The sequence below is a fragment of the Passer domesticus genome, chromosome 1, assembly GCF_036417665.1.
Source record: "Passer domesticus isolate bPasDom1 chromosome 1, bPasDom1.hap1, whole genome shotgun sequence".
Taxonomy (NCBI): domain Eukaryota; kingdom Metazoa; phylum Chordata; class Aves; order Passeriformes; family Passeridae; genus Passer; species Passer domesticus.
In genome coordinates this window covers 70,159,298-70,185,600 of record NC_087474.1, presented here as the reverse complement: position 1 = coordinate 70,185,600, position 26,303 = coordinate 70,159,298, and the positions used below count along the sequence as shown (strand labels likewise).

Genomic DNA, 26,303 nt, shown 5'->3' with positions numbered 1-26,303 from the left:
TGTCCCCCAGTTCATACACAGATGAGGGAGAGGCACTGCCTTCCAACCAGTATCCTCAGGGACATCCCACACGTTCTTAGTTTTTTAAAGCCCCATTACTCACAGGGGGTGGGAAGTAGTGGGAGAGTTCCCTGTTCATTTGTTTTAACAAAACTGCAATGGGTTTTCCAGACTGGATCATAACTGTGTCATCATTCCCGTGCCTGCATCACAAGATCACATCTGTTCCTGAGCTGCACTGCAGCAGAGGAATTTATAAAATGGGCCACAGCCACTTGATTTTCATCCAGACTGTGCTGGTGGTAGCACCACTCAGCTTCTGGAAGACAGCAGTCAGCAGACACCCCTCGTGACATATCCCAAACTAATATCTGCCACAAAGGGATGAAGTTTTGAGGGAGTGCCATTTTGTCATGTTTCCATATGGACGAGGATTTCTTTGGGCTTCACTGCTGGCAGAGGACAAAATCCTTTTGCTAGCAAGCAAGCTATTCACATTATCGTGACACAAACACAAGACAGAATTCAAATAATTGGATTTTTGCCTGCTTTAGGTAAGGGGAAAGAATTGCTGTCTGAACAGCTTGCTGGTACTGACATAAAGATGCACAGCTATTGATGTTTATTGTCTCTGCAATTTTCTATGGTTGCACATGGTGTCATTGCAAACAGGAGGTGTGATTTTCTGGTTAGATGGTTAAATTTGTGTATTGTAATTGCTAGGATAAAATACACTGGCTAGATAGAAATCTTTCTGGTAATGTGCTTTGTGTTCTAATGTACTCCAGCTGCTAAGGAATGGAAAAAATATTTCATATGTGGTCAGTATCCTAAAGGATGTTTCAGATACATTGTTATTTTCCAAATGTAGATGATGCCTGTTTTTGTAGAGTCAGGTTAAAACAAATTGTGCTACTTTTTGACCTTTTCCTACATGATACTTCATTTTTGTGTAGTGCATCCCTTCATTCACAGACACATTATCAGATTCCAGGGAATAGCAAGAAAAGGCAATCAGCCATTTCAGTCATGATGAAAGACAGAAAGTTTCTTTCACAGTGATATAGTTCATTTATTGTTTCCAGATGGAAATAAAATTCTAGATTATTTTTTTCTAACTGAAATATGTAATTATACCTAGTAATGCAGAGCACTTCAGAAAAAAATAAATGTATATAATTATAAAAAAACCAACAGGAAACAGATGTTAAGCTTAAAATGTCGAGACACGGTGAAGTAAAAATATGCATTAGCCCATGATGGCCTTCAAATACTCTTTGGGATATTAACTAATAGTTTTATTCAGTGATGAAATCTGATATTCTACGTGCAGTCTATAGTATGGGAAAATCTGTCAGCATTGACTAAATATGACTGTTAAGTGCAGAGTAGTTGTAATTTAATCAAACCTATCTGGCAAAGAACTTCAGTGTTTTTTTATTGGTAGGGAGGATGAAAGATGAGACTGCAACAGTCTTACCTTAAAGCTACAGGTTAGAATGTGATATTTCTATCTGAACAGTGCAAAGTTTAGAAGATTGATTTATCCAGATTTCTCATGCAATCATGCAAAGCTTTTGTTTAATTCATTATTATGTTTCCTTCTGAGTGGCTCACTCAGAGTTTCTGGTTATAAAAGGTAAATTTGAGACCACCAGCAGTACTTAGATGTGAATGACAATGAAACAGTGGATCATCAGGTGTTTCTGTCTTGTGTTTAGTTTGTGTTAATAATTTGTGTTGTGCTAAAATTCACAAAATTAATCATTACAATCCTCAAGTACCTGCTGGGAAATCGGTTTATCAGTAGGATCTTTGATTCAAAGCACATGCAGTGCATTTTGTGTAGCTTTAGATACAGAAAGCAAGTAAAGAAAAGGAGTTCACAGTATGAAGAACTGTTTGCAACCTCCTCATCTCTAGGAGGAGCTTTGACTGTCCAGAACATCACTGAAACCCATGACCACAGTAGCCAGGCTGCGTTAGTGTTCCCAGACAGATGTGTGTGTATTGCATGTGAATTGCTGATACACATGACAAGCGATTTACTTGCTAAAGAATGCCATTTCTTTTGATATGGAGTATCTTTCTGAACCAATATGATGCAGTGGAATAGTCAATAATGTTTTTGAGCTTACAGCTGTAGCTTTTACTGTATGCAGGGTTCTGTAGGGATAGTTGAAAAGTTCAGTTAACTGATGCCAGGCATTTTGCATCCCATTGGTACAGAACCAAGGGTAATTACTTCAAATGACAACAGTTGTGTTCTTAATCTTGAAAGTTATCAACAACAGTGATTGCAGAAAACATATGTTTTCTTTCTTTTATGTGGGGAATAAATTTAAGAAGCAATTCTGATTAGTCTTGTTTAACACTGGCTGTTGGACACCATTGGTTTAGTTCCTCTTACAGGAAGTGCAGTCAGAAGCTCCCTCTTGGCCACATCCCCCTGAAAAAGTTCAACTGTGAGACCAGCAGGATTCTGCATACTACTGTCAGACCAGCAGCTAGTGGCTTTAGGGTTGGTTGGGTGCTTTGGTTTTTTTGAATCCTCTGAGCAGGAAAACCCTTCTGAGATTTTAGAATTTGGTTTTCATTCTTCATACTTCACCATAACGTTTTCATTGTTTAAGATGAATATGAGGAATAAAACAAACATTTTATATAACTAGAGAATTTCCACATCCGTGACTTTAAAAATCAAAACTTTGTGGTAAAACAAGGTAAGATCTTTAAAAATCTAATATTTCTATCACAAATAAACAGAGTGAATCTGTTTGGGTTTTTGTTCTATCAGATGATTCTCAACCTTACGAAAGCAGAAATAAAATAACACCTTCATATCTAGAAATTCTAATAAATGATTTATTACTCTCAAAAAGAATTCACAAACTGATCTCATATTAAAAAGTCTGTTATAAAGAAGATGCAAAATTTGAGAGGAGTGGCAAAAAAATGTTTTCCTATTTCTTAGGGCAAGTTATTTTTAAGAACTTGGTAGATTTAGAAGCATGTTGTGAAACATGACTTTCATTGGTGCCTTCTATCATAGATTTGCTTTTGAACACTGAATAAAGTACTTGTGGTCCATAGCTTAATTTTCAGCTCATGTTTTTAGAAAAATATTTGATTACTGATAAATAGAAAAGTCACAGATGACTACAAGGATGCTTCATATGAATTACATTCATAAGATATTCTAAAGCTTAAAAAAAGAAGGTTTCCCAATTTTAGGTACTTGTTCTGTAAATTTCATTTTTGAAAATACATTCTAGCTGAACATGTGCAATTATTAAGGGCACAGATAAGTATACTTCAATTTGAATTGGAGACAAAGTCTGTGTGGATGCATGGTGGCCTTTTCTTCAATCTTTTTTCATGAAACTGGCTACCTCCAGCTTCCACTGAGAGCCAGGTTCACTGCACACAGCCTGTCTGTGTATCAAATTGTGTGCAATTCTGTGTATCAAATTGAGTTTACGTACCTGAGATGGAATAGCTGTTGCCTTGAATAATGTAACCACTTCTCTGAGACATTTATGTAATAGGATCTTAGACAGAAACTTTCAAAACTGCTTCCAGAAGTGATTTGATAGCGTTTCGGGTTTTGTACACATCTGTTTGTCAGATGAAAAGTGAGTATCAGGAGAGAATTTTTTTGTTCTTGTTCTAAAAATCAGTGTTTTTTAAAAGCTGAGTTCCTGCAAGTGAAAAGGCATTAGGATATCTGCCTTCTCTTTGAAAAATCTAGGGCAGCCTTTTAGAAATACAGACAGAAAATCTAGATGCATGACTAATATTGCTGATTAATGGTCTGGAAGAATTTGTAAATAGCTGCATCTTAAAAAGTAAATATGGCAGCAGTATGTGTTGTCAGACAGAGTATCTGTGCCATCAGAGAAAACAGGAGACATGGCCTGAGTGAGCCTGACTGGAGCACACAGAATGTACTGGCAGAAGAGCAGTGCTCAGTCCCAGGCCATTTCCTGTATGCCCACAGCTCAGGGAAGAAGGGAAAACCATATGTGAAGACCTGGCTGTTCATGGAATATAGTGCTTTATCCAGGTTTGCTTATTTGTTGCAGGACAAAGATCAACAAGCAGTATGGTACCATATTGCATGCAGTCTCAATGCTGGTTGGTTTCAACTTTAGAAAAAAATACTTGCAGCTTGACTGTATGTCCTTAATTGGTTAAATAATAAAAATGAGAGAAATCAGACCACCATATTCTATTCCCTGTCTCTCATTCCTTCACCTTGCCAAGCCTTTGCTGGGGAGTTGGTTTGGTTTTCATTAGGAGGTTTGGTTTTGCATTTTGCTATTACATTTACTTTTTTCCCCCTGACCTTTTGCATTTGTACAAAATGTATCACATCCTGTGTCTCGTTCCAAGCTGTTGCTCCAGTTACCGCTGATTAATTCTATTCATATTATAGCCAAACACTTTTAATTTCACTCCTTTTCTCTGAAATAATACAGGTAACATTTCAGACCACTATTGGAGCACATTTGCAATTGATGATGTGTATCTTATTTAGCAACTGGTCAACTTTAGGGATGCTCCAATTATAGACATTCTCATGTTGGTATCTTAGAAGTTACTTCACTCTAACAAGAAAACAACTAACCCTTGGCATCTTCTGAAAACAGCACTATCTGAAATTACTAGTTTGCATAATATTTTGCCTCTAAAATTTTATTTTAATTGTGTAATCAATACTACATAGGGAATGTGATCCCTATCATCTCAAGGGAAATTCAATTTCATCACTTTCTTTTTATTTTTAAAAAAATGTTTTCCAATATTTTCACCTGTCCCTACTGTTCAAAATTGGGCTGCGGCAATTTAGTATTGTTTGGGTTTTAGAAGTATTACTACTGATACTTACCCCATATATTATTTTGAGTTTTCTGTGTTATTTTCATTATGCTTTTAAAGCTTCTTTTTCTTTTTATAACTCTTAGGAAATGGCCAAGATTCTCAATCATCCAAGAGTATATGCTTTTCTGCACATACCAGTCCAGTCAGCCTCTGACAGTGTGCTCATGGACATGAAAAGAGAATACTGTGTGGCAGACTTCAAACAAGTAGTGGATTTCCTTAAAGAAAAGTAAGTCTACCAATAATTGAGAAAATGACAGTGTTAGGTTTGTTGCAATGTCAAGAACATGTGGCTGAAAACACAATTATTTGCAGCTTCGTAATTAAGGTATGAAAAAAATTAGATTCTTGAAGCTTTCAAAGTCTTTGAGTTTTCTGTAAGCCCCTTGATGTGGTTGGCTCCTATGCTCGAGCTTTTATTAGCATCTTAAATCTCTGCATGACATGCTTTTAATTTGTCAATATTTTCCTAATCTTTTTCAAAAAATGCATTCTTAAATTATTTTTTATACATGAACTGCTATATATAGATTGCTTAAAGCTGGAGTTGCTGAAGCTGTCTTTAATGTGGCTTTTGAGCATTGCACACTTTGTGTACTAGAGATGATCCAGCTCCAGCAAATGTAAATGGCTTGGTTTTGTGTTTGCTTGTTCTAATAAGTATTTTATGTCCTATATTTTATGTAAATTTACATCAGTATAGTAACATTCTAATCTTCCTTAGGGGACTGATGAGTTCTAGATTAATTTCAAAATTTTTTCCCTTAACTACAGAGCTAATTGTGAGAAATGAAAGAATGTATCATTAATGTATTTGCTTATGCTGACACTAAGATGGAAGTTATATCTACCTGCGAAGTTTTTGTAACTACAAGTAATAATTTCATATCCAAGGAAATATTTTCTTAGCTTTTAAAAAGTTAATAGTGACATATTTTGCTGAATATTTCTGCACCAATTGCCAAAAAAAGTGTGTCTGGAGAATCATTTCTGACACCTTGAAAGTTTGGCTGCTTTCTCTCTTTCTACTTCCTTTGTATGTTTGTTCAATGACTTAAAACAGTGACATTGTACCTTTGACTCTTACCTTGTATTAAAATATTGGTACATCAAACCAATCAAACTTTCATAATCAGTTTTTTTTGTGATAATTGAAATATTGAGAAGTCTAGCTATGTAAAACATGTCATCTAATAGCTGCATGGGAATTATAATATGTAAGAAAGAAAGCCAATTGTGACACAATAGAATCTGTTTTGCAAACTGAATGAGGACATTCCTATGCATCTAGGACAACTGATGGAAATGGGGCTGCTTTTCTTCATACAGGTTGATTTGTATTAATTTTCCACCACAAACAATGTCCATGAATTCTTGGCACTCAGTTTCTTGTGACTATGGATCAGTGTTAGTGTTTAATTAACAGATGTATTGTATTCCCACGTAGCTTAAGTGGAACTGTGTCAGTTTATGTCTTAGTTGACTTGAAGTTGATTCATTATTCTCTTCAGTAGTTTTAGCATTGGAAGCTGTTATCATAGCAGCAGCTGGATTTTCGATAACCCAGTATAGCTGGCACATGTTGGGGCATATGGGGATTTATTAAATCATTCAGCTCTTGCACACAGCAAAGTATGAATTACTTAATACCCAAATTTAAAACAGCTGGTCACTGAGCATACAGTAATGTATGTCATACGTCTTTTTCCAGGGCTTTTTTTGTAGTGAACTTAACAAGGGAGAAAACTGGTTTGATGTCTTGATTTTAAAGAATAATAAAGTTTCTCTATCCTGCTTATTAAGAAAATACTGAATTATCTAGTAGTTCCTGTTAGAAAACAGTCTCCAGATATTAAGATGGAAAAATCTTTGTACCATATGGCAGCAGGATAAAGAAGCCATGCCAGGTAGAGAAGATGTTTTAGATATTTGAACATGTACTCATCTGTAAAAAGCAAGTTTTTTTCTTTGCCCTTAAGAGCAAAGAGTCTTCGTTTGTGGACTTTACTATTGTGACAGCAGCCAGCTATTACATTCTCATGTAGATATTCCCATAAAGATCTCAGCACAAAATTTACCAGAACTTAACATGGCTGCAGACAAGTCCAGAGCCTAGAGCCAGAATAGCTAAAATTAAATATGTGTTTAAACCACTTGAATAGCTAAAAGGGATTATTTCTATCTCCCATTTATCAAAAAGGTAAAATAAACCAAAAATAGAATCCCCTATATCTCCTTTCCTTATTGCTGGGGCCATAAAATCATCTAGAAGCTTCCTACACAAAATGTGCAAGGACTTATCAGTAGATTCCAAATGTCACGTTTGTCTCTAGAATGTGACATCTGCTCTAAAAATAACTTCACCAAAAGTTCTACGAAAGCAAAAATTATATAGGCTGATCAGGTGAAGAAGTAAAGCCATGCATCAAAGAATGCTAATGGTTATCAATTAAGTGTTTAATAACTTGCATTCAAACATCTAAGCACATAAAATTAAGTCTAGCAAGTAAAAATGAAAGGAAAAAGGAAAAGAAACAGCCATGTCATAATTTTTGGTTTGGAACCCCAAAGAAATATCAGCTGATTTCTGAATCTTTTTCTCAATCAGGCCAACAAAACATTCTGGGACTTTTTTTCTCCAAGAAGAAAAAAAAATTATTTTTCTTCCTCTGGAGAGCCATGAGTGACTGCAGAGGTATCTTCTTCAGAGTGGGGATTTATTTATGTCCTGCCAAGCACAGAACGCCTTATAGAGAGAGTTTCCCAGGAGTACTCCAGACAGAGTACTCTCTATATTCAAACTCTCTTTTTTTAAAAGAATGGAGAATTCTTGAGACTCTATGACTGTGAAGTTAGAAATGTCACATTTTTCCTCTTTTTGAGGACTCTCTGCAGGCATGAGCAATAGAAATGAACTTTAAAAATTGGTATTGATGTTCTAGTACTGGCTTTTGATATGTAGCTCTTTGTATTTCAGAGCCACTCTCCCCAGCCTTGTGGCAACATTTTTGGTTTACTATGAAGATCAATAGCAAAATGCATAGAATATAAAACAAAAAAGACAAATCCATTAGACTGTGAAAAACTGAAATACAGAATGCTTCTTTTATACTTTTTTTTTTTTTTTTAGAATTCCTTCTGTCATATTTTGCACTTTTTTGCACTGAAATTTCAGTGAGTTTGACTATTCAGGAAAATACTGTTGAGCAGTTGATATGCTCATATATCAATATATAGTTGATATTTACATATATCTGAAATTCTGATATACAGATGTAGATATATTTCCTGAGAATTTATTTTTAAACTGTTTTAGAGACCAACAGCATAAAGTGAGGATGCATTGATTAATGCAGAGGGTGGGCACGGTCTGTAGGGATTAAGTAAGGACTAGTGCCCTGGTCTATGGTCTCTGGGGACTAACACAGTAGTCTGCAGGCACTGTTCACAAGACTGATTCCTGCATAAATACAGGACTTCTAGAAATTGCTGCTGAGTGAATTTAATCCAGAGACAAATTTAGTCTTCAGAAAGTCTTCTTTTTGATGGTGTTATACCAAAATGTGAGTTGTTTTTCAAGTGATCTTAACTTTCAAGATTCAGCGCAGATTATATTTCTGAAAGGTGATGTTTGTAGTTGCGAAAAGACCAAGACAGCTTTAATTGTCTTGAAGTTCTGAAACTTAATCCCCTGAAATTTACTTTTGATGATAAAAGCAAACAGTTGGAATATATTTGAGTTAAAGAAACCTGAGATCTGAATGTCATATTTTGTAATTGCTTGAATAATCAGCAATGTGAATATATACCCATTAAAAAGTCCTTAGACTGGTAATGTGTTTTCCAAAATTGCTTTTGTTGCCCACAGTATATTCTCTCACCTTTTTGGTTCATGAAGTGATTCTGATGTTCATCAAAGATTATATTTATGTCTCCTATTACTGCTGCTTGGTAAGAGACATGTAAACCCAAAATCTAGACAAATAGAAAAGCAGGCAAATTTAGAGCTAATCTGACAGACTATACCTTTCTCTTTTGGAGAACAGTGTAATTCCAAGGAAAAGCAGGGTTTGCCTCCCAGTTTGTTTTTGTTTGTGTCCTGAGATAGGAGCATAACATGAATTGTTGGTGGACTGCTGCTGTTCATTTGAGACTGTCTCATAACTCAGACTGGAAACATTGGAGCTTTCCAATATCTTCAGAAGGCCAGCAAACTTGGTCTGCCAGCAGAGAAGCCACAGCTCTCTCAGGCAGAAAGTTCTGGGGTTTCATTTCACTGGCTCTCCCTTTTCCATTAAGTCAGACCAACTCGAAAGCCTCTCTGAGCCTCCATTACTTTTAGTTGTAATCAAGCCTTTTCAGCATAGGTAGATACATAATTACTGCGGTTGGAAGAAGGCAGTAAAGGACCTAAAATAAATGTGTGCAGTGGAAAATAAATCACCAACTTGGAAGGAAATTATTCACTCAAATGCAAACTGAAGACCTAATTGCCCAGCAGTTACACACAACTGCCTGATGTCCCAGGAAGGTGGAGATATTGTCCAAATTGAGATAAGGTGTTACACAGTCTTTTTGGGACAGCTGGCTTCAGCAAGGCTCCCTTCTTCCCTGACATTTACTGAAAGTAGAATCGGAGGGCCATAAAAAGAGTAATTTTAAAATAACCATTTGCTACTTTTATATACCTTTTTCTACTCACTCTCAAAATGCAGGTAATTATGAAGTAGACTATATCAACTCCCTCACTTTTTTACAATGTGAATATGTTTCATTTTCTTTCTCAAAATGCACTTCTGTTTCTCAGAGAGAGATGTTGTTGAGCTCATTTTGCAGACATGCAAATCGTGTCCCTAACAAACCTTGACAAGGCTTTCAGATTTGGGCTTTTTTTAATGGGTTTTAGCACATCTGTTCTGTCAGTCTGACTACTGCAAATGCAAATGTCATCTGTTTAAAATCCTTATTACGTTCTCTGCTAAGAAATTGCTGAGTGTATTTGGTACTTATCTGTAATTTTATACCTCAGTCTCTAGACTCCTCTCTACTCTGTCTTTTGTCTGCTCTTGGAGTCTGAACTAATCACTTTACCAAACACGTCTCTTTTTTTTTCTTATTTTTTAAATTAATTGAGTGCCTTTAAAAGATATTGAATTAGCACCAAAAACTAGAATGTGGGGGTTTTTTATCACATAGTACGGAGGTGTATTCAAGTTTGTGTCTAGACTTGACTCTAGTGCTTCATGGTGTAGCTTTTGATGGACAAACTTTTTTATTACAGGATTAGTTGTCTTTAATTGTCTTGAAATTTAAATTTGGACTTTGGTAGGTTTATAACCCTTCCTGCCCTGCATTTGATTGACAAGGTCTTGGAAAGAGGTGTAAGTAGGCAAGAGGTTTCAAAGGTGCTGAACACTTGCAGATCCATTAATTTCATTAGGATATTTTGAGCATCAGCATTCATCAAGCTACATTTCACAAGTATGTTTTTCTTTAGAACTGGCTGTGGAGAGGCATGCATTAGGTATTCCAGAATAGCTTTTTTTTTGCTAACTAATTGTGACATGACTTCACCCTAGCTAAACATTGTTTTAGGAGTGCAGTCTTTCCATTTTGGCCTGTACTGCACTTTGCCCTTTTCTCAGCAGATGCTACTGCACCCTTACTTTTTAGCAAGGAGATATACTTTTCCTAGAGAGGGAATGGAAGGCAGGAAGGCAATATCTGCAACTTCTTAATCTTTGTTTTCACTGTTTTACAGACTGTAATTGAGGTTTCAGTTAGTTCATGGAGAGACCTCTTTATTGCCATGGTTTACAGGTTTAGATATTTTGCCACTTTATAAATTACTAGTCACTGTTTGGTAGCCATAGTCTTTCATGACAGATGGATTAAGAATATTGGAGTTTTCTGAGCTGTCAGCTCTCAGTTATCCTGTTGTTTGTGCATCTTAGTTCATGTGTGAGGATGTACACATAAAAATATGGAAGTCCCAAGCGAATCATGTGATGTGATGTTAACATAAAATAATTCCAAGTTTACAGACTACTTTGAAGATTAGTTGACACTAAATGTAACTTCAACCTGTTTATTTTGGGGGAAGATACTGTATAAGAAACTATTATTTCGAAATTTCAATGCTCTGTAATTTTTATATGAAGTCTCTTTGGATTCTGGATCACTTTGGGTCTGTACAGTGACCTGTTCAAGCAGGATGTTCATGCTTATGGGCTTGCTCCTGTTTTACAGCATTTTCTTCTAAATAATACGCATATTTTACTAGAGATAAGAGAACCATTATGAGAGGGTTAGTTTGGGGTTTTTTTCTCCTGGTTCTCAGGTTGCTATTCAACTCCTATAGTAAGAACTGGAGGGTGAAGTCTGGGAAATAAAGTGCCCATAATGAGCACAGATTGCTGAGCGCAGACTTAGTGGGCACACGGGGCATTTGCAGTTCAAATCCTTTGAGGTCACAACACTGTGATGCTCTGCTTTGGCCAAAATCTGGAGGAATCATTTTTTGAATGGTTGCTGGAAAGAGAAGATATGTGCCCTGATGAAATGTGAAAGCAATTTCATCTGATTATTATATTTGGTTTACAATCTGGCTTACTCTTTTTACTAATTATAAGTAGTGAAGTTGCTTAGAGTGATACTCTCTGTATGCAGTTAGGATTAGGCTCTCCTTTTTCTGGGCAGCCTCATCTGCAGTTTTACTTCTGTAAAATCCTAATGTGAAAGTATTGTTAGATGCTTCAGAGTAAAAATTAGTAAAGTACATCCAATTCCGTTTTTAAGTGTAGCAAAGTGGTATCTTTTTTTTCCTTTTTTCTTTTTCCCCTGAAGGCTTGTGAATATGTTCTATGGAAGTAATGATATAAAATCTATAGGAAGTATATAAGGAAGGAATGCAGTAGTGGAAATGAATTTTAAAGGATTTAATATTTATGAGTTTAAATTCTGGTTTGTACTTACTGGGATACTATATTTCTCTAGTGTTTTAAGACAAAAGAACTAAAATCACTTTGGCTTTTTTTCTGAATACTTATTTTCATTGTGTTTCACTTTCTTGAAACAGAACCTCAGGAGGGGAGTCTAATTTGTTTTTGAAACAGTAACTTTAATTCATATAAATTTGCTTTATAGCAGATTGACTTGGTGTGTAATTCTCAGTTTTAATTTGTTCCTGAGCTTTTAAGCATATCCAAATGTATATTAAGATCTATAAGTATTTGTGATAGCAAATTAGTACAGATATAAATACAAGATATGTGTACACCTATAGTGCTTACATGTGCATCAGAAAATTCTGATCATGGTATTAAATTTTCATATTTGATATGTTTCAGAAAAGTATTTGTTCATTTCAATGCGGTTTTTTTTCACATTTTTGCCATAGTACTAAGTAATAAATGCATTTTGCAAGCCATGTTATTCTGATCACGTAGGATAATGTGGCATAAAGGAGTTTTTGATGAAGGTGGTAGCTGGCCAGCTGATAAGTGCTGATTGAATCTGCATTTGTTGAACTTTCAGGGAAAATAAATTGAAAAAAATGAAGAAATAGAAAAAGCAATATTTCTATAGCTGTTTGGTACCTTTAGGGGTTGTTTTTTTAAACAGAAACTGCTTAAATGAAGAAAACTAGGAAACAGAAATATACAAAGCCTTTTAAACCTTTTAAAAAATGTAACTGTCCAATTAAAACTGTTGCATTCAAGAAGCATGATAATTCTGCTACCCAGAGGTTTTGTCTGTATATTTATTTGGGGACAGTGGTACAGATTACTTCGGCTAAGCTCAGTTTTGTGTTCATGTGCATCTTATGTTGGTCTGTATGTAGAATTCAGGAGTTGATGATTCACCTTTTTTTTTAATAAGAATGAAATTTATGGTTGTAAACTTAATATTACATGGCAAAATAATCACAGACCTGAAATCTTAAAAGGTTTGTGCATAAGACAAATATCTGACTCTAACAGATGAAAGTTTATTTTCCACAGCTGAACCACTTATCTCATGCACTTATGATTATTTTTGTCTTTCCATTTTGCTCCTCATCATTATGTAGAGCTGTCATTTTGTTTAGTAGGAGTAATTGACAAAGTACAGCTGTTAAATTGCTTCATAAGAGGAGGACAGTATTGCAAGTATGGTTATATGTAAAGACACAAGAGGCAATGTAAATTCTTCTCAATCCACCTACTGGAAAATTGTAATTCAGATACTAGTTCAAGCTGGAAAATGTTGGTATGTCCAAACACCTTTCCCATAGGAGAAGATAAAGCTAGAGTGGCTGATTGTAAGCCATTTTGTCTTGAATCTGGAGAAAATATTTTTTTAGCAAAACCCAGAGGCCATAGAAGTGAATTATTCTTATGATTTGCTGGGTCAGATGGTTGGCCTCTGGAGGAGCCATGGCCTGTGGCATTCACATTCTCTGAAAAATCCCTTCGCCCAGGATTTTTCTCCCAGGAAGCTGAGAGGCCTCAGAAAAAAGGAAAACAATTCTTATCTCATTTGCTTCTCCTCTGTTTTGCTCATGTGGAATGTTTGGAGATTGTTTACCCACAGGTGCTTGTTTCATTGGTTTCTGCTGTGTTGTTTTGACTCATTGGCCAATCAGTGCCAAGCTGTGTCAGGGCTCTGGAGAGAGTCATGAGTTTCATTGTTATCATTTTAGCATTCTGTAAGTATCCTTTCTGTATTCTTTAGTATAGTATCCTTTAATATAATATCATAAAATAATGAATTAGCCTTCTGAGAACATGGAGTCAGATTCACCATTCCTTCCTTTGTGAGGACTCCCCGCAAATACAATAGTGGCCCTCAGCAGGAGAGGCAACTCTCAGATCAGAAGACAGCTCCATATACACTTGCAGTCAGCTCTGGGATAGTACCTTTTGAATCCAAATCTGGATTCAACAGATTTTAATCAGTCTTCTACAAAAATCTTTGTATTACAGAAAAATACTGATCTCTCTGACCTATTTATCTTCCTCTAAGGATTTTTGTTGAGACAAATTTCAGCATAAGCCTCCAACTTACTACAGAAGTGGTATACACATCTGAAAAATGGGTTGTGTGGTCGATCGTAGAGCTGCTGCTGAATTCCTGTGTGTGTGTGTCCATGTCTACAGTTGGTGTTTAGCCACTGTGCTTGGTGAAGGGAAATCTACTGTCCCAGACTCCACAGAGTGAGGGAGGCAGACGGACAAACAGACTGTAGGGTTCAGGTCCAAACCATAGACTGGCATGAATTTTCCACTGCTGTGAGATGACTGCTCCCACACTGCTGATTTCAGGTTTGGGGAGTACCTGACTCACATAGTCAACTCTAGAAATGGCTAAGGCAGCCAGCTGGACTCCCAGCTGTGACCAGGGAAGTATTTTTCCATGTAGCATACTCTACCCCTGCAGGCTCCCTCACTACCACAACTTTGCCACACAAACCAGTTCACCTTTCCGTGGGAAAAAGGAGTCCTTACTGCCATTTATCATAACCTAGTGAGCAGAACAGTTAGTGCTTTGCCAGAGTATTTCAGAGTGATGTACAAAAAGAATGTCCTAGTTGTCTGGGTTTTGTCTTCAAAAATATTAAAATTTTATATAAAAGATTGGATATGATTTTGTTAAGATTTACAGTCCTACTTTGTTTATGTCTTAAATATCATATGGAGTTAATGGCAGTAAGTCATAACATGCTTTTCTGCTGCTGGTTACCTTAGATAATTTAGTTATATTTTCTACGGAATGCAAATTTTTGATGTATTTTGGGAGTTTTCATCATTAGAAGAATAGAAGGAGCTGAAGTCTGTCTCTTAACGTATGTTTTCACAAAATACAGCTTTTACTTGACAGCATTTAAATGAAGTACAGTAATTATGACATTAAGTGATGAGATAATATTTCTGTGTTTTCATTAATAATGCAAATAAACATATTTTTTCTCAAGGCAAATGTTCAAATAATTCTTAAGAACAAAAAATTGTTTTGTTGATTGAACTAAATGTGCATTCAGTGATTATGTTTGTACAATGACAGTGGCTGGGGATTTTTAATTCTCTTTTTGTAATGTGGCCTCTCTATGGGATATGTTCCTATCCCATGCACAGAGTTTCCACAGAAATTAATAGTTCTTTCCATTAGACTTCTGGAGCATCCAGAAGTTAACTTTGAGCATCCTCCTTTCACTTTTTAACTCTATCACAAAAGCTTGTTTCACATCCAGTTTTAATCCTCTTCTAATACTCTTGATGAATTCTTGGTATTAGTTTATCCTTTCATTTTAAACTTCTATCCTGAGGTTTTCCCTCTGATCTGCTGGGTTTTTTTCCCCCTTGAAACAAGAATGTATTTAATGACCTGGTATTAATGTGACTTTTCTTATTTGCCTGAATTTTTTTAAAATTTATTTTGTGGTGGACTTTATAAATAAATAAAATGCCTTTATGAGGCGAAAAACACATTGCATCTAAATACCTTATCTTTCTGATAATTGAGCCCTGAGCCAGAAACTCATAATGGCAGCTTCCAAGTATTTGCTTCCTATATTCAGTGTGCTGTTTCATCAAGGAAATCACTCACAGTGCAAGTTCTCAGTTACTCCAGTAGCGCCTACATTGCCTCCATGGAAAGCCAGGCTCAAAGGCTTGGTGAGGCACAGCCTCAAGGTGTGTGTTCTCCTTGTGCAGCTTTCTGCCAAGTTCTGAAACCTGAAGCAGGCCCAGAGGAGTGTTTTTGCTGTGGGAAATGGTGCCTTTGCAAGTTCGAAAGGTGCTGATAGCCCAGGGTGATACTGAGATGCCATCGTTGCACCTTGCAGGCTGCCACAGTTAATGCAAATTTACCTTTATCACCAAAACAAGTTTGTTCTGGAATTATTAGCTGTGATTCTGGAGCACAGGATTTTAAAGTCTTGCATCTTTCCATTTACTTTTGCACATATACAATGGATTTTAAGCCTTGTATTATCTTTTGGGAGTTCACTACCATCCTTGTCTATAAAGGTAGCGTGCACTTTAGCTAGAAGGAAAAAAGGGATTTGAGCCCTCATTACTGATTCTCCTTTTGTTCCTGTTTTCCATAAAAGCAAGGTAGCCCATATAGTATTTCTGAAGTCCTTTTCCAAGGTGACATCCAACATTCAGCTATTTTAGGAAAGTCAGTGTGCCTTGCTTTTCTCCTTAAACCTTCTGCTTTTCCTTTATTTTATATCCTGCCTGCATTTCACCTTCTGTATGTTAGGGAAGAGCCCTAAAGAGCAATCCCTGAAGACCTTGTATCTGGTGATCAAGAGTTCAGGCAGGTTAACAGATACCTCAGGCTCTCACAGTAGATGAGAGGAATGTTACAAAGTCACGAATAGGGTTCATCTGCTGCTTCTTTAATAGCTCCTTCAGTTAAACCTCACACAACTGCACTCTGCATTATACCTTTGTATTTTTTTTATGTGAAGTGGACATTTGAAACCACTTACATGTTTGCTAAGTGCTACTGTACCTAGCAAAAAGCTGCATTTGCCATAGCTCTCCTTCAATCTTGATTCATTTAGAGACACAATATGCCTGTCTTCAGATTTTCCATATTCTTAGATTATTTGCAGTGACTGCAGGAATCCCTCTGAGGAAGAGATTGTTTACTTGCCCGTAACAGATTTTACTTTGAGATATGTTGGCTACACATTTAGCCCTTCCATTTAGCTGTGTTCCTTGGTTCAGTCTAAGCAGTGGACTCTGAGGAGGTCTGGGCTGCTCCTGTTGCTACATGAACTACTGGCTGAAAGATGTGGGCCTGAAGGAAGTTTCTTTGGATACTGCTGACATAAAACACATCATAGTTCAGTGCTTGCATACACCACCATGTGATTACATGTAGGTGACTCATCTTCTCTGGTCTATAGGTAGATAACTGGTCTTTGCCTTCTCCTTAGAATATTTCTTCTCTGATATTTTTTGTTAATGGCAAGTCAGATGCCAAAGAAATTTTTTTATTGTTACTGTTTTCAGGGTTCAGTTTTTCCCTAAAGGGAGAAATACTAACATTTAAACCTATTAGGCTGAAAAATGGGGTATGTTCTAGAAGAAAAATACTAGAAAAATAAAGGAAAGTGAGAACTGTAAAATGTAATGAATATTTTCAAATGTTTTTTTGCTGATGAGGTAAAACCCTATAAAAACCTTTAGAGAGATGCTTAACTACTATGTCTTCAACTCAGCTGATAAGAAAACCCAACGTACTGAAATTCCTGGAACTTCAACGCTGGCACTGAAACAGAAGGAAAGGAGGTGTTGTGAATTGTAAAGACATGCAATAGATCATAGAGGATGAAATATTTTTCATTAATGGACTCAAAGGTTAAATCAATAAATAATTTCTGAAGTTATTCCATGTTTTTCTGCCTACTTCAAACATGTCTGAAATTCCCACCCACATGGAATAAGCATTTTCAGAATGCTGTTACATAGATGGTAGTTATGTATCAGTTGCTCAATATTCTCTCCATAATAAATGAGTTTAAATTGTTTGAGATAAAGCCTGTTTCATCCTTAATGATCTTAATTTGCCACTTCCTTCAGACTTCCTTTATACCATGCCTTCTGTTTTTCTCAAGGTTGAAAAGGCAGTGTCTGTGTTAGGCCTGACACATTATACCCAGACACTGGATTTCAGCTTGGGAATTTAGTTTTTACACCAGCCTTGTGGATCTTGCTGCCTAAAAATTCTTCATATTTTGTGCTGGTATTTCAGAGCCAAAAGGGCACTGTTGTGCCTGGCAGGCATTTGACAGGTTTTCCAGGTTCTTTAACTGATGCCCAAAGGCTATTGTGGAACATGGTGTGATTTGATAAAATTGGTTTCAGTGATATAGTCTGAATGCACACACTGCTGTTTCCACTGAATTGATTCGATTCCATTTTTGTATTCTACTCCATTTTTGTATCGTACTTTGGGTATTTTATAAAATCATTCATTACATTTAAGTAGGCTTTAGCAGAAGGAGTTCATGGTAACTATTACATTCAAACTTGTCTTCAGCTTGCAAAATGGAGTCGTTATAAACACCTTATTTCGTTCATTTGAGACATTTTTTCAGTTCTTTCCGTATTGATTTAATTCTGCAGTTTTAGCCTGCTCTAGGAATTTGTTGGCTTTTGGAGAGGTCTTTTCCCCTGCAAATTGTAATATGATTTTCTGATTGGAATGTTGGGAACCTCAGGAAAAACTTTTTTTTTTTTTCATCTCTGTCAGTCTTGTTATCAAGATCCATCTCTTTGTTTCTATACTCATCTCTTTAGTGACAAAAGTTTTCTTTTTTTTTTCCTTTATCAGAACTATTAGATTTAATATTCCCATCTGAGGACATCACTGATGTTCTTTCATAATGACGCTTTTGAAGATTTTCATTTCTCTTCCATCTCCTTCATAATATTGCTTTTTTAACTTTTACCAATTCTTTGGGGACTGATGCTAGTTCCTGAGCAGTTGCTCTGTCCTGATTCTTATTTAGTTTTCAATGGTAAGTGTCCTGCCTAATTTACTAACTGTGGGATCTTCATAGACTCTGGGTTCTGGGACTTCATGTGCCAGGCTTTTCTGTCTTACCATGTCAAGACAGAAAAAAATCTGATTCCCTTAATTTTTAGATATTACTCCTGTGCTTTGAATCACATTGCTAAACCAAATTGGTACTGAGCCTGTCTCTTATCCAATTATGTGAGAAAGAAGTTACTCATCTCAGTTACATCTTAATTCATCTTCTACTGCTATTAAATGTATTGAAACCTTATTCCCTAAATACAGTTCTCATACATTACCTATCCAATGTTAATGGTTCAATGATGCCAAAGAGTTTTAGTTTCCATAATTGGTATGCTGTCATGTCTTTGAATTCTTCATAAAACATACTTTTTATTTTGTCTTTGATGATTCTTCAGTGATAACAGAATATTTTAGTTTAGCTAATTTATTTAACTAATTTTCTTTTAACTTTCAGTCACTGGCAGGTCAAGTCAGGTAGCTGCTCACAACGTCAGGTTGCCTTAATTATTTCTTCATGAGTATGAGTTTAACTTTGAGAGCTTCATTTTCTGGCTATTTTACTTCTTTGCAATGTAGAAACACATTGACATGGTGTGTGCTTCTCAGCATAACAGAGGACATCTGACACATGCAAGTCCAAAATATTTCAGGCGACCACCTTCCAGCCTTTTGTTTGAATAGTTGGGGTTTCATTATCTTTTCTAAAGTTCTGGTTTTTATTTCGACTTCATTAATATTTCTTGTTTGGACATGCAGTATTCCTTTTATGTTTTTCTGATTTTTTTTTTAAATTTCCCACTTAGTAACCCTACCCTTAGGCAGCAAAGTGAACGGATTGCTTGAATGGATTAAGATTTGTGGCTGTGTGCAGCCTGTCAGAGTCCTCAAAAAAAAAAAAAGCACCTGAACTTTTGCACATTTAGCAGTCCTTTATTGTCACAGTCAAAAGCTTTAAATAAAATATACACTAATAATGATATGGTAAGCTATCCTAATTGTCAGTATTAAGGTATCTGCATCTTGGTGACACGTTGAAAGTGAAGTAGTTCACTGAACTGAACAGAGAGAAATGGATAAGAGCTTCCCTGAGGCAACAGTGCCCATTGATTTTGTATTGTTTTAACTTTGTCATTGGCAAGCTAACAGCCTACATTTGAAATACCATCTTTTCTTCTCCTGATTTTGCCTGTGATGTCCCCTATGTGTTGCTTGGTGTGCATATATGAATCTGAATGTCCTTCAAAACTTTTGAAGGAATGAACACATTAATTACTTCACTTGACCCCAATATTCTAAACTGATTCTGTCTTTTACAAAGAAATGTTCTGAAATTACTGGCAATTCTAGACAAAGGAAGCTGCTACCAAAACGTTACAAACATGAAGTGTGTAAGAACCTGGCTGGTTGAGGCCATTCTTCTGAGAGGTTGTAGAGATTGACTAGGTGCTGTTAGAGAACTGTTCAGGAACTGTTGACAGAGAGGTTAACTAGGAACTGTTTTGGACCTGTTTTCCTGGTGATTTTGCTTTTTCTGCCCAGTGTCCTGAAGCTACGTAGCAGACTAAGCCCATTTCTCCACTTGGAAGAGAAGCCATAATATTTAGCTTTAAATTGTATCTTATTAACTGATACATAAAATAAAATATTATTTTTATGGACCAATCCTGTATAATCTCCTGTATTCTGAACTCATCTACTGTTTGGGTATATCTGAGAATGAAAGATACTTCTCACAGCCATTCTGCTACTTTCCAGTTAGCCAAGTGAATTGTTCTTGCTCATAAAGATGGATATTATTTCTGGTGTGATTTCTTTAAATTCAGATTGTTGTCACAGAATGTCATGAATGGGATGAGACAGTGATTTGCAGATGGTGTTTGTTGTGTACTATCTCTCCAGTGATGCCCATTACCTTAACAGTCATGCCCAGTTCTTGCTGAATGTTATCTCTATTATATTTTTACATGAATGAATGAATAATTCTTTATACATGCCCTTTTGAAATATTTACTTCATAATTTCTTTAAATTTATTCTTGCAAGGTAAATTCTCTGTTTCCCAGCGATCCAAGTTATATTGCATTATGCTGATTGAAGTATGATTATATTGAAATATAATTAACTTTATCTTATCACACTTTAATTAGTAAAGCACACTGGATTTCTTTGAAGTTAAGCTCATGGGTTTTGGCTTGATAGGGAAATAACATTACTTGTGAGTCTGAAGTGTTACCTCTGAAAATATAATTCTGAAGCTCTATAGGTGGTATGTTCTGAGTACATCCCAATCCTTGTGTCACACCTTGGTTTGAAGTTTTAAGACCATATAGTTACATTTGCCAGTGGATCATGAAATAAAAATGAAAAACTTTGAAGTTACACAATAGCAGCTTTCAATCTTTTTGGAGTAGGGAGGATGTTACTGGAATTTTGAGCCAAATACTACACTTACTCTGAGAAATCATTTATCATTATTCAAATTTGCTTTTTGTGCTGCAGATAGGAGTAGCACCCTATGCTACTCTTTCCTGTATATACATTGCTTTCTAAGGTGAAAAAAAGTTTTGGAGAGGTGACACTAAAGGGTTTTGACCTACCTGATACTTGAGAGATGCTGGCTCTGAAATATTCACATTTAAGAATGCATAGGAATCTGCATCAAAAGCTATCTGATGTAAAACTGCAGCATTGTTTAGTTAGAGTACATGAACTGTGATTTAAATGCCTTTGGCTAATATTCAGGAAAACTGCTTATGGCTGCTAAAGCCTTGGCCTAGACAACCTGCCTGCTGCTCTGTTAAAACTGTGACTCTCAGGTTTAGTTATAACACCTTCTGCAAGTTGATAAGGATGTAGCAAATAAGCTACTGTGTTTTGGGTGATCAGCTGGTGTGGCAAAAGTTCTGTTTCATTTGATGCTTTAAAAATTGAATGGAGGTTACATTAAATTTAGTGCACATCATGCCTGTGTTTTTAACTGCTGTTTCCTTCAGTGTTGGTCCTTTCCATATTGATGTTGGCAACTGGAAAACTTTTTGTGTGATGATTTCTTACAAAGTTGTAAGGCAGAAAAAAGATCCAGTCAATTTGTTCGTATAGGTTGTGATGTGAAAGAATTGTGTCTCTTAAATCTATTCAGCTGTTTGAAGGGAACTCTTTCAAACTGCATGATTTTTTCAAAAGCTTCTTTGTTTTAATGTATGTCTTGCCATTCTCTACTCCTTCCCTGTGTTGCAAAAGTTGTTAATATAAATTATCTTGAACCAACACCTTGGAATAAAACATCTGTCTCATTGGCAATTTTATTTCCTCTTTTTTTTTTCTTGATCGGTTCTTGGTTTTGCTTCAGACAGAAATCTTGCTTTCTCTGTTAAAGTCTTGCAACTTGTCATACTACTATTCTTCCTTTGACAACATCTTCAGTTCCCTTTACCACCTCATTGCTGACTTTGTCCTGTCTTTAAAATGTGCTTGGCCTTCTTTTTGTTTCCACTTACAGCTTATTTTTTAAAACTCATTTCTCTCTTGTCCCTTGCCTTGTGTAAGGTCCATTACTTTTTGCTATCTGCTTACTGGAAAACAAATTAACCCAAACCTGAAAGAAAAATATTAAAAGCAGAACATTTATCTAAATTCTAAAACTATTTTGAGATTTTTATTTTCTTGTGCCAGTATTGTTACATGCTGTCAATGCCCCTCTCAAAAACGATAGGTTACAATGAGCAATGATACTGTAAAGACTAACAGAAATTATCAGAGGTATGACAAATCTTCACACAAAGGAAATTAAGGACTCCTCAGTCTGGAAGTTGCTAATTGAGAGGGACTAGAACAGAGGTCAGTAAAATCATGAAGAGCACTGAGAAGGTGAATGAAGTTGTTAGTGGTCTCTCCCAGCATAACAATTAGAGGATATCAAATGGAATTAGCACATGGAAGGCTCACTGGAGACTTTTGTTTCAAGTGGTTTTTCTATGGAGGGGTTTAAATTCAAGGAGAGACTTGTTGACAAGTTAATAGAAAAGAAATGCATCAGAAGCTGCTGGTTACAGAAATATCTTTCTGACAAAACCCAGTTGTAAGGACAAAGGGATTCTGGGGGTGGGGCTCAACATCCAAAATGCTTTCCTGGGCTACTTCTGATGCCTATGCTAGGAGTAGATTGCTGGCTTAGATGGACCTCTGGACCAGTGTGTCTTACCTTCAAGATCCCTGAAACATTGCAAGACTGTAGATTATAGACTGGTGAAAAGACGTGTTCAGAAATATTTTTTTTCTTTTTAAATTAGCATTTGTTAATGGAGCCCTGCTTGCAATTTTTTAATTTGGTTTCATCATGCCAAAAAGGCATGCTAATCATTTTGTTTTATATGCCTGATTTCTGTGTCAGAGTGAAGAGCTAAATGACTGTCACTGAAACAGACGTGGATGGGTCCTCAGAGCCCAAGACGTTTAGTATTGATGATAAGCATTATGTCAGACTGAGAAAAAGTATATCATATTCTCTGCTACTCATGGCTGAGATCCTATTATTTCTGACCATGCCTGACAGCTCTAATGCTAAAATGTGAAGGGTCATAGAAAATTAGTGTAATTTCAATGGCTGCTTTAGAGCAGCAAACATTAAGTCAGCTCCCAAGAACGGTTCCCTGGTGCAACCCTTAATAAATTCAAACTTTATTTTTAGGGATGACCTTTAGTAATGTGAGCCTTGATCCATTGAGATGCTGTTCACTTTTGATGCATCTCCAAATCCCTTTTTTATGCATTTTAAATCAACACATGCTTATTCTGAATTTATGTGTGTGGATAGACAGAGAGATGTAATTTAAACACATCTGTTCAAATATGCATTTCAGATCAACTTGGTGCCGGTTCTCATAATACGGCTGAGTTTTTGACGGGTATTATATCCCTAAAGTACACAGCAGATGGTATTTATTAGAGATTGAATGGAAATGAAGTTTAAGGATGTTGAGTCTTAAGTCGCTCATTTTTTAATCATAAAACAATAATGATCTGAAGTTATAAATCTGTAATGAAGTTCTATAAAATGTTTATTGTTTATGTGGAGAGTAGAACACCTTATGGTTGAATTAAGTTGGTCCAAGCCTTAACTATTTGGTTTGCGTTTTTGGTTTGGATTTTTTTGAGTTGTTTTTTTTTGGGGGGGGGTTTAAGGAAAATTGATAATGGGAAGTATTATAATGCTTCTCCTAAACCATTTGGGCTACATCTAGTAGGAACTCTGGCAACCTTCACAATAATTGTTTGAAGAGAGTAAAACCATGTGTACTCTTTCATCCTCAGGCAGTGAGCCATGCTAATTATGAGATATACTTTTTATCTAGGTCACTATTCCCTGGTAACAAGGACAGCCCAGTCCCTACTCGCACAGAGTCCTCCACACCTATACCTTCTCACGCTGAGTTCTGGAAATCAGGTCTGCTTGCTGCCTCCAGGTGTCATTCAGCCCAGTTTCTGAAAGAGCTCTTCTGGGGGCAGGAGGTGGGTTGGGAAAAGAACAGTCATTAAAAATTGCCTGTTCTCGCTCCCAGTTAAACTCTGAGAGCTGTTGGATTGTGCTTCTTAATCACAGATACAATTCTACAGCCTGTTTAGGGTGACTTACATTAAAACCACAAATGACTCCAAAGTCAAGCCCAACATATTAAGCTGCACTTGTAAATCCATTGGACATCGCAGCAGATCACAAAGCTCAGGTGTAACGTGTTCCCTATGGAACCACCAGCAGGAGCAGCTTCGAATGCTCTGTAAGGTGTGAAATGCCAGAAGCAGGCTACATCCCCTGATTCTCTAGCTGTAAGGCTAGACTTACTGTGTAGTTTCTGCTACCTGTGAAATTTGAAGTGTTTCACTATGAACTACCTCCAAATTAACTGGTAGGATTTAATGGTGTTGCCAACTCTTTTCCCAGGTACATACCTTCCTTCAGGGAAATCTGCAAGAATAATCTGAAAAAATATATTGAGGTTTTCTCTGTGGTCCTGTCTGGCTTTCGTTTTTCTGTTTTATTGGTTTTTAATCAAAGCAAAAGCATAAACAATATGGCATTACAATTTTTTTTCTGGTTTGTTGTATCTTGGGCATCAATTTCAGAGGGATATGATCGAAGCTGTGAAAAGTTTTTAAAAAAGTAGTAAAATTACATTTTTTACACACATAAAATAGACTTACTTAAACATGTGATAGTATTCGTTGTCTCAATAGTTGAGCAAAAAGTGAGTTGACTTATAAATGAAGCCATTAAATACTTTTACATGCAGTATCAACCTAGTTACCTTTTTTGCTTTAATTCAACCAAACTGAGGTGAAGCAGAACTGATTTGTGAGACAACCTGGAGTTGTCATACACAGTAATAGAGAACATATTGAAATATTGGAAATAAGATAATTTCTTATATCCTATATAATTGCTATATAAATTCTCTTAAATATTAATGTTCCTGATATATATAGCTGCATTTTAATAAGGTGTCTTACCAAAGTATAGTTTATATCTGGCCATAAAGCTCAGTATGTTGTCATTTAAGAGACTTTGCACAGAAGTGTTTATGACATGCCTGTTGTCATTAAACCAAGGTACTTTCCAGTTTTACTCCATGTGTAAATCAGTTCAGCAATTGATATGAGGATTCAAAAGAACTTGTTTTTCTGACACAGAGGTTCTGAACTCACACATCCTGGACTACTTTTAAACACATATGGAAAAGATTACCAAGAAAAACATTTTCAGTGGATACCCATTTATTAGATGCCTGTTCATCCATTGTGTAATTTAGGGTAAATCGTAAACGGGAAAGGATTGAGAACTTCATGAATTATGCTCAGGTTTAGTCCCCCAACTCTAGGCACTTAACTTAGGTGTGTGTTGTCCTGTGCTGCATTCATAGTCCATGGAGAGAGAGAGGTGCTGGAGGATTTCAGAACAGAAACAGGCTGAATTCCTTTCTCAAAGTGTGGGGATTTTTCCATGGCTTAATCCTCAGGTTAATCTCCATATAGCCAAGAGAGAGGCAGGGTGAAGTTTCCTGTTGTTCCTAGATGGTGCTTCCAGCTGAGCAGTCTGTTTCTCTTGTGCTAGCTCCAGTTGGTGTGACTCCTCAGTGAGCGATTAAGTTGAAGTCAGAAATCCCACAAGAGCCAGCCTCATGGAGAAAAGAGAAAGAGGGGGTGAAAAGGGCTTCTGGAAGACTGTGTGTGGTCACTGGGAAGATGCAAACACATCCCTCAGCTCCAACACAAAATGGCACATTGAGATGCCTGTTAGGCTCTGTAAATACACTTGAAAGGCCAACTCAGATACCTTCAAATTATTTCATCCATTAACCTCATTTCATGTTCTCTGAATGGGCTTATACTGCAGAAGCATTTTAAAATATAAAATAATGCATGATGCTGAAATAACATTTCAGAGTAGACTGGTTTTATTTTTATAAAAATTCAGGTTTTTTCTTAACTTTTTTTTAATGCAAATTTCTAATTTGTGAATCAAGAAGTTGCTATGTCATCACACTTTTTGTTTTCACTTTAATTACTATAGATTACACGGGGAGTTCTCATACCTTTCTATAAAACTATATAGTGTTTTCTTTTTATTCATATTGCTATTTATTCTAATCTAGTATTTTGTTAGACAGTAAGGGATGGAGGTAGCTGGTCTTGCTTAAGAGCAAGTTGGTGGTTTTAAGTAATTTCTGGATTTAAGTGTTAATTGATGAAATGGAAGTGGGAATAATACGCGATCATGCAAAAGAATTTCAAGTGGTCATGTGAGTAGCTGAAGGTGATAATTTTAGCTCCTTTACATTTCTTCCTGGAACATGGATTTGGTTTGTAATGGTTATTGCTAAAGGA

General features: G+C 36.2%; 1 protein-coding gene across 6 annotated transcripts in view; it reads left to right on the top strand.

The window, feature by feature from the left end:
- The window catches only part of CDKAL1 (CDK5 regulatory subunit associated protein 1 like 1), a 378,983-nt gene that overhangs the window by 244,022 nt on the left and 108,658 nt on the right, over nt 1–26,303 (top strand). For all 6 annotated transcript variants that reach the window (XM_064422776.1, XM_064422785.1, XM_064422794.1 and 3 more), the window contains one exon: nt 4,968–5,113. In XM_064422776.1, coding sequence (XP_064278846.1) covers nt 4,968–5,113 — 146 coding nt within the window. The remainder of the gene's footprint in view (nt 1–4,967; nt 5,114–26,303) is intronic.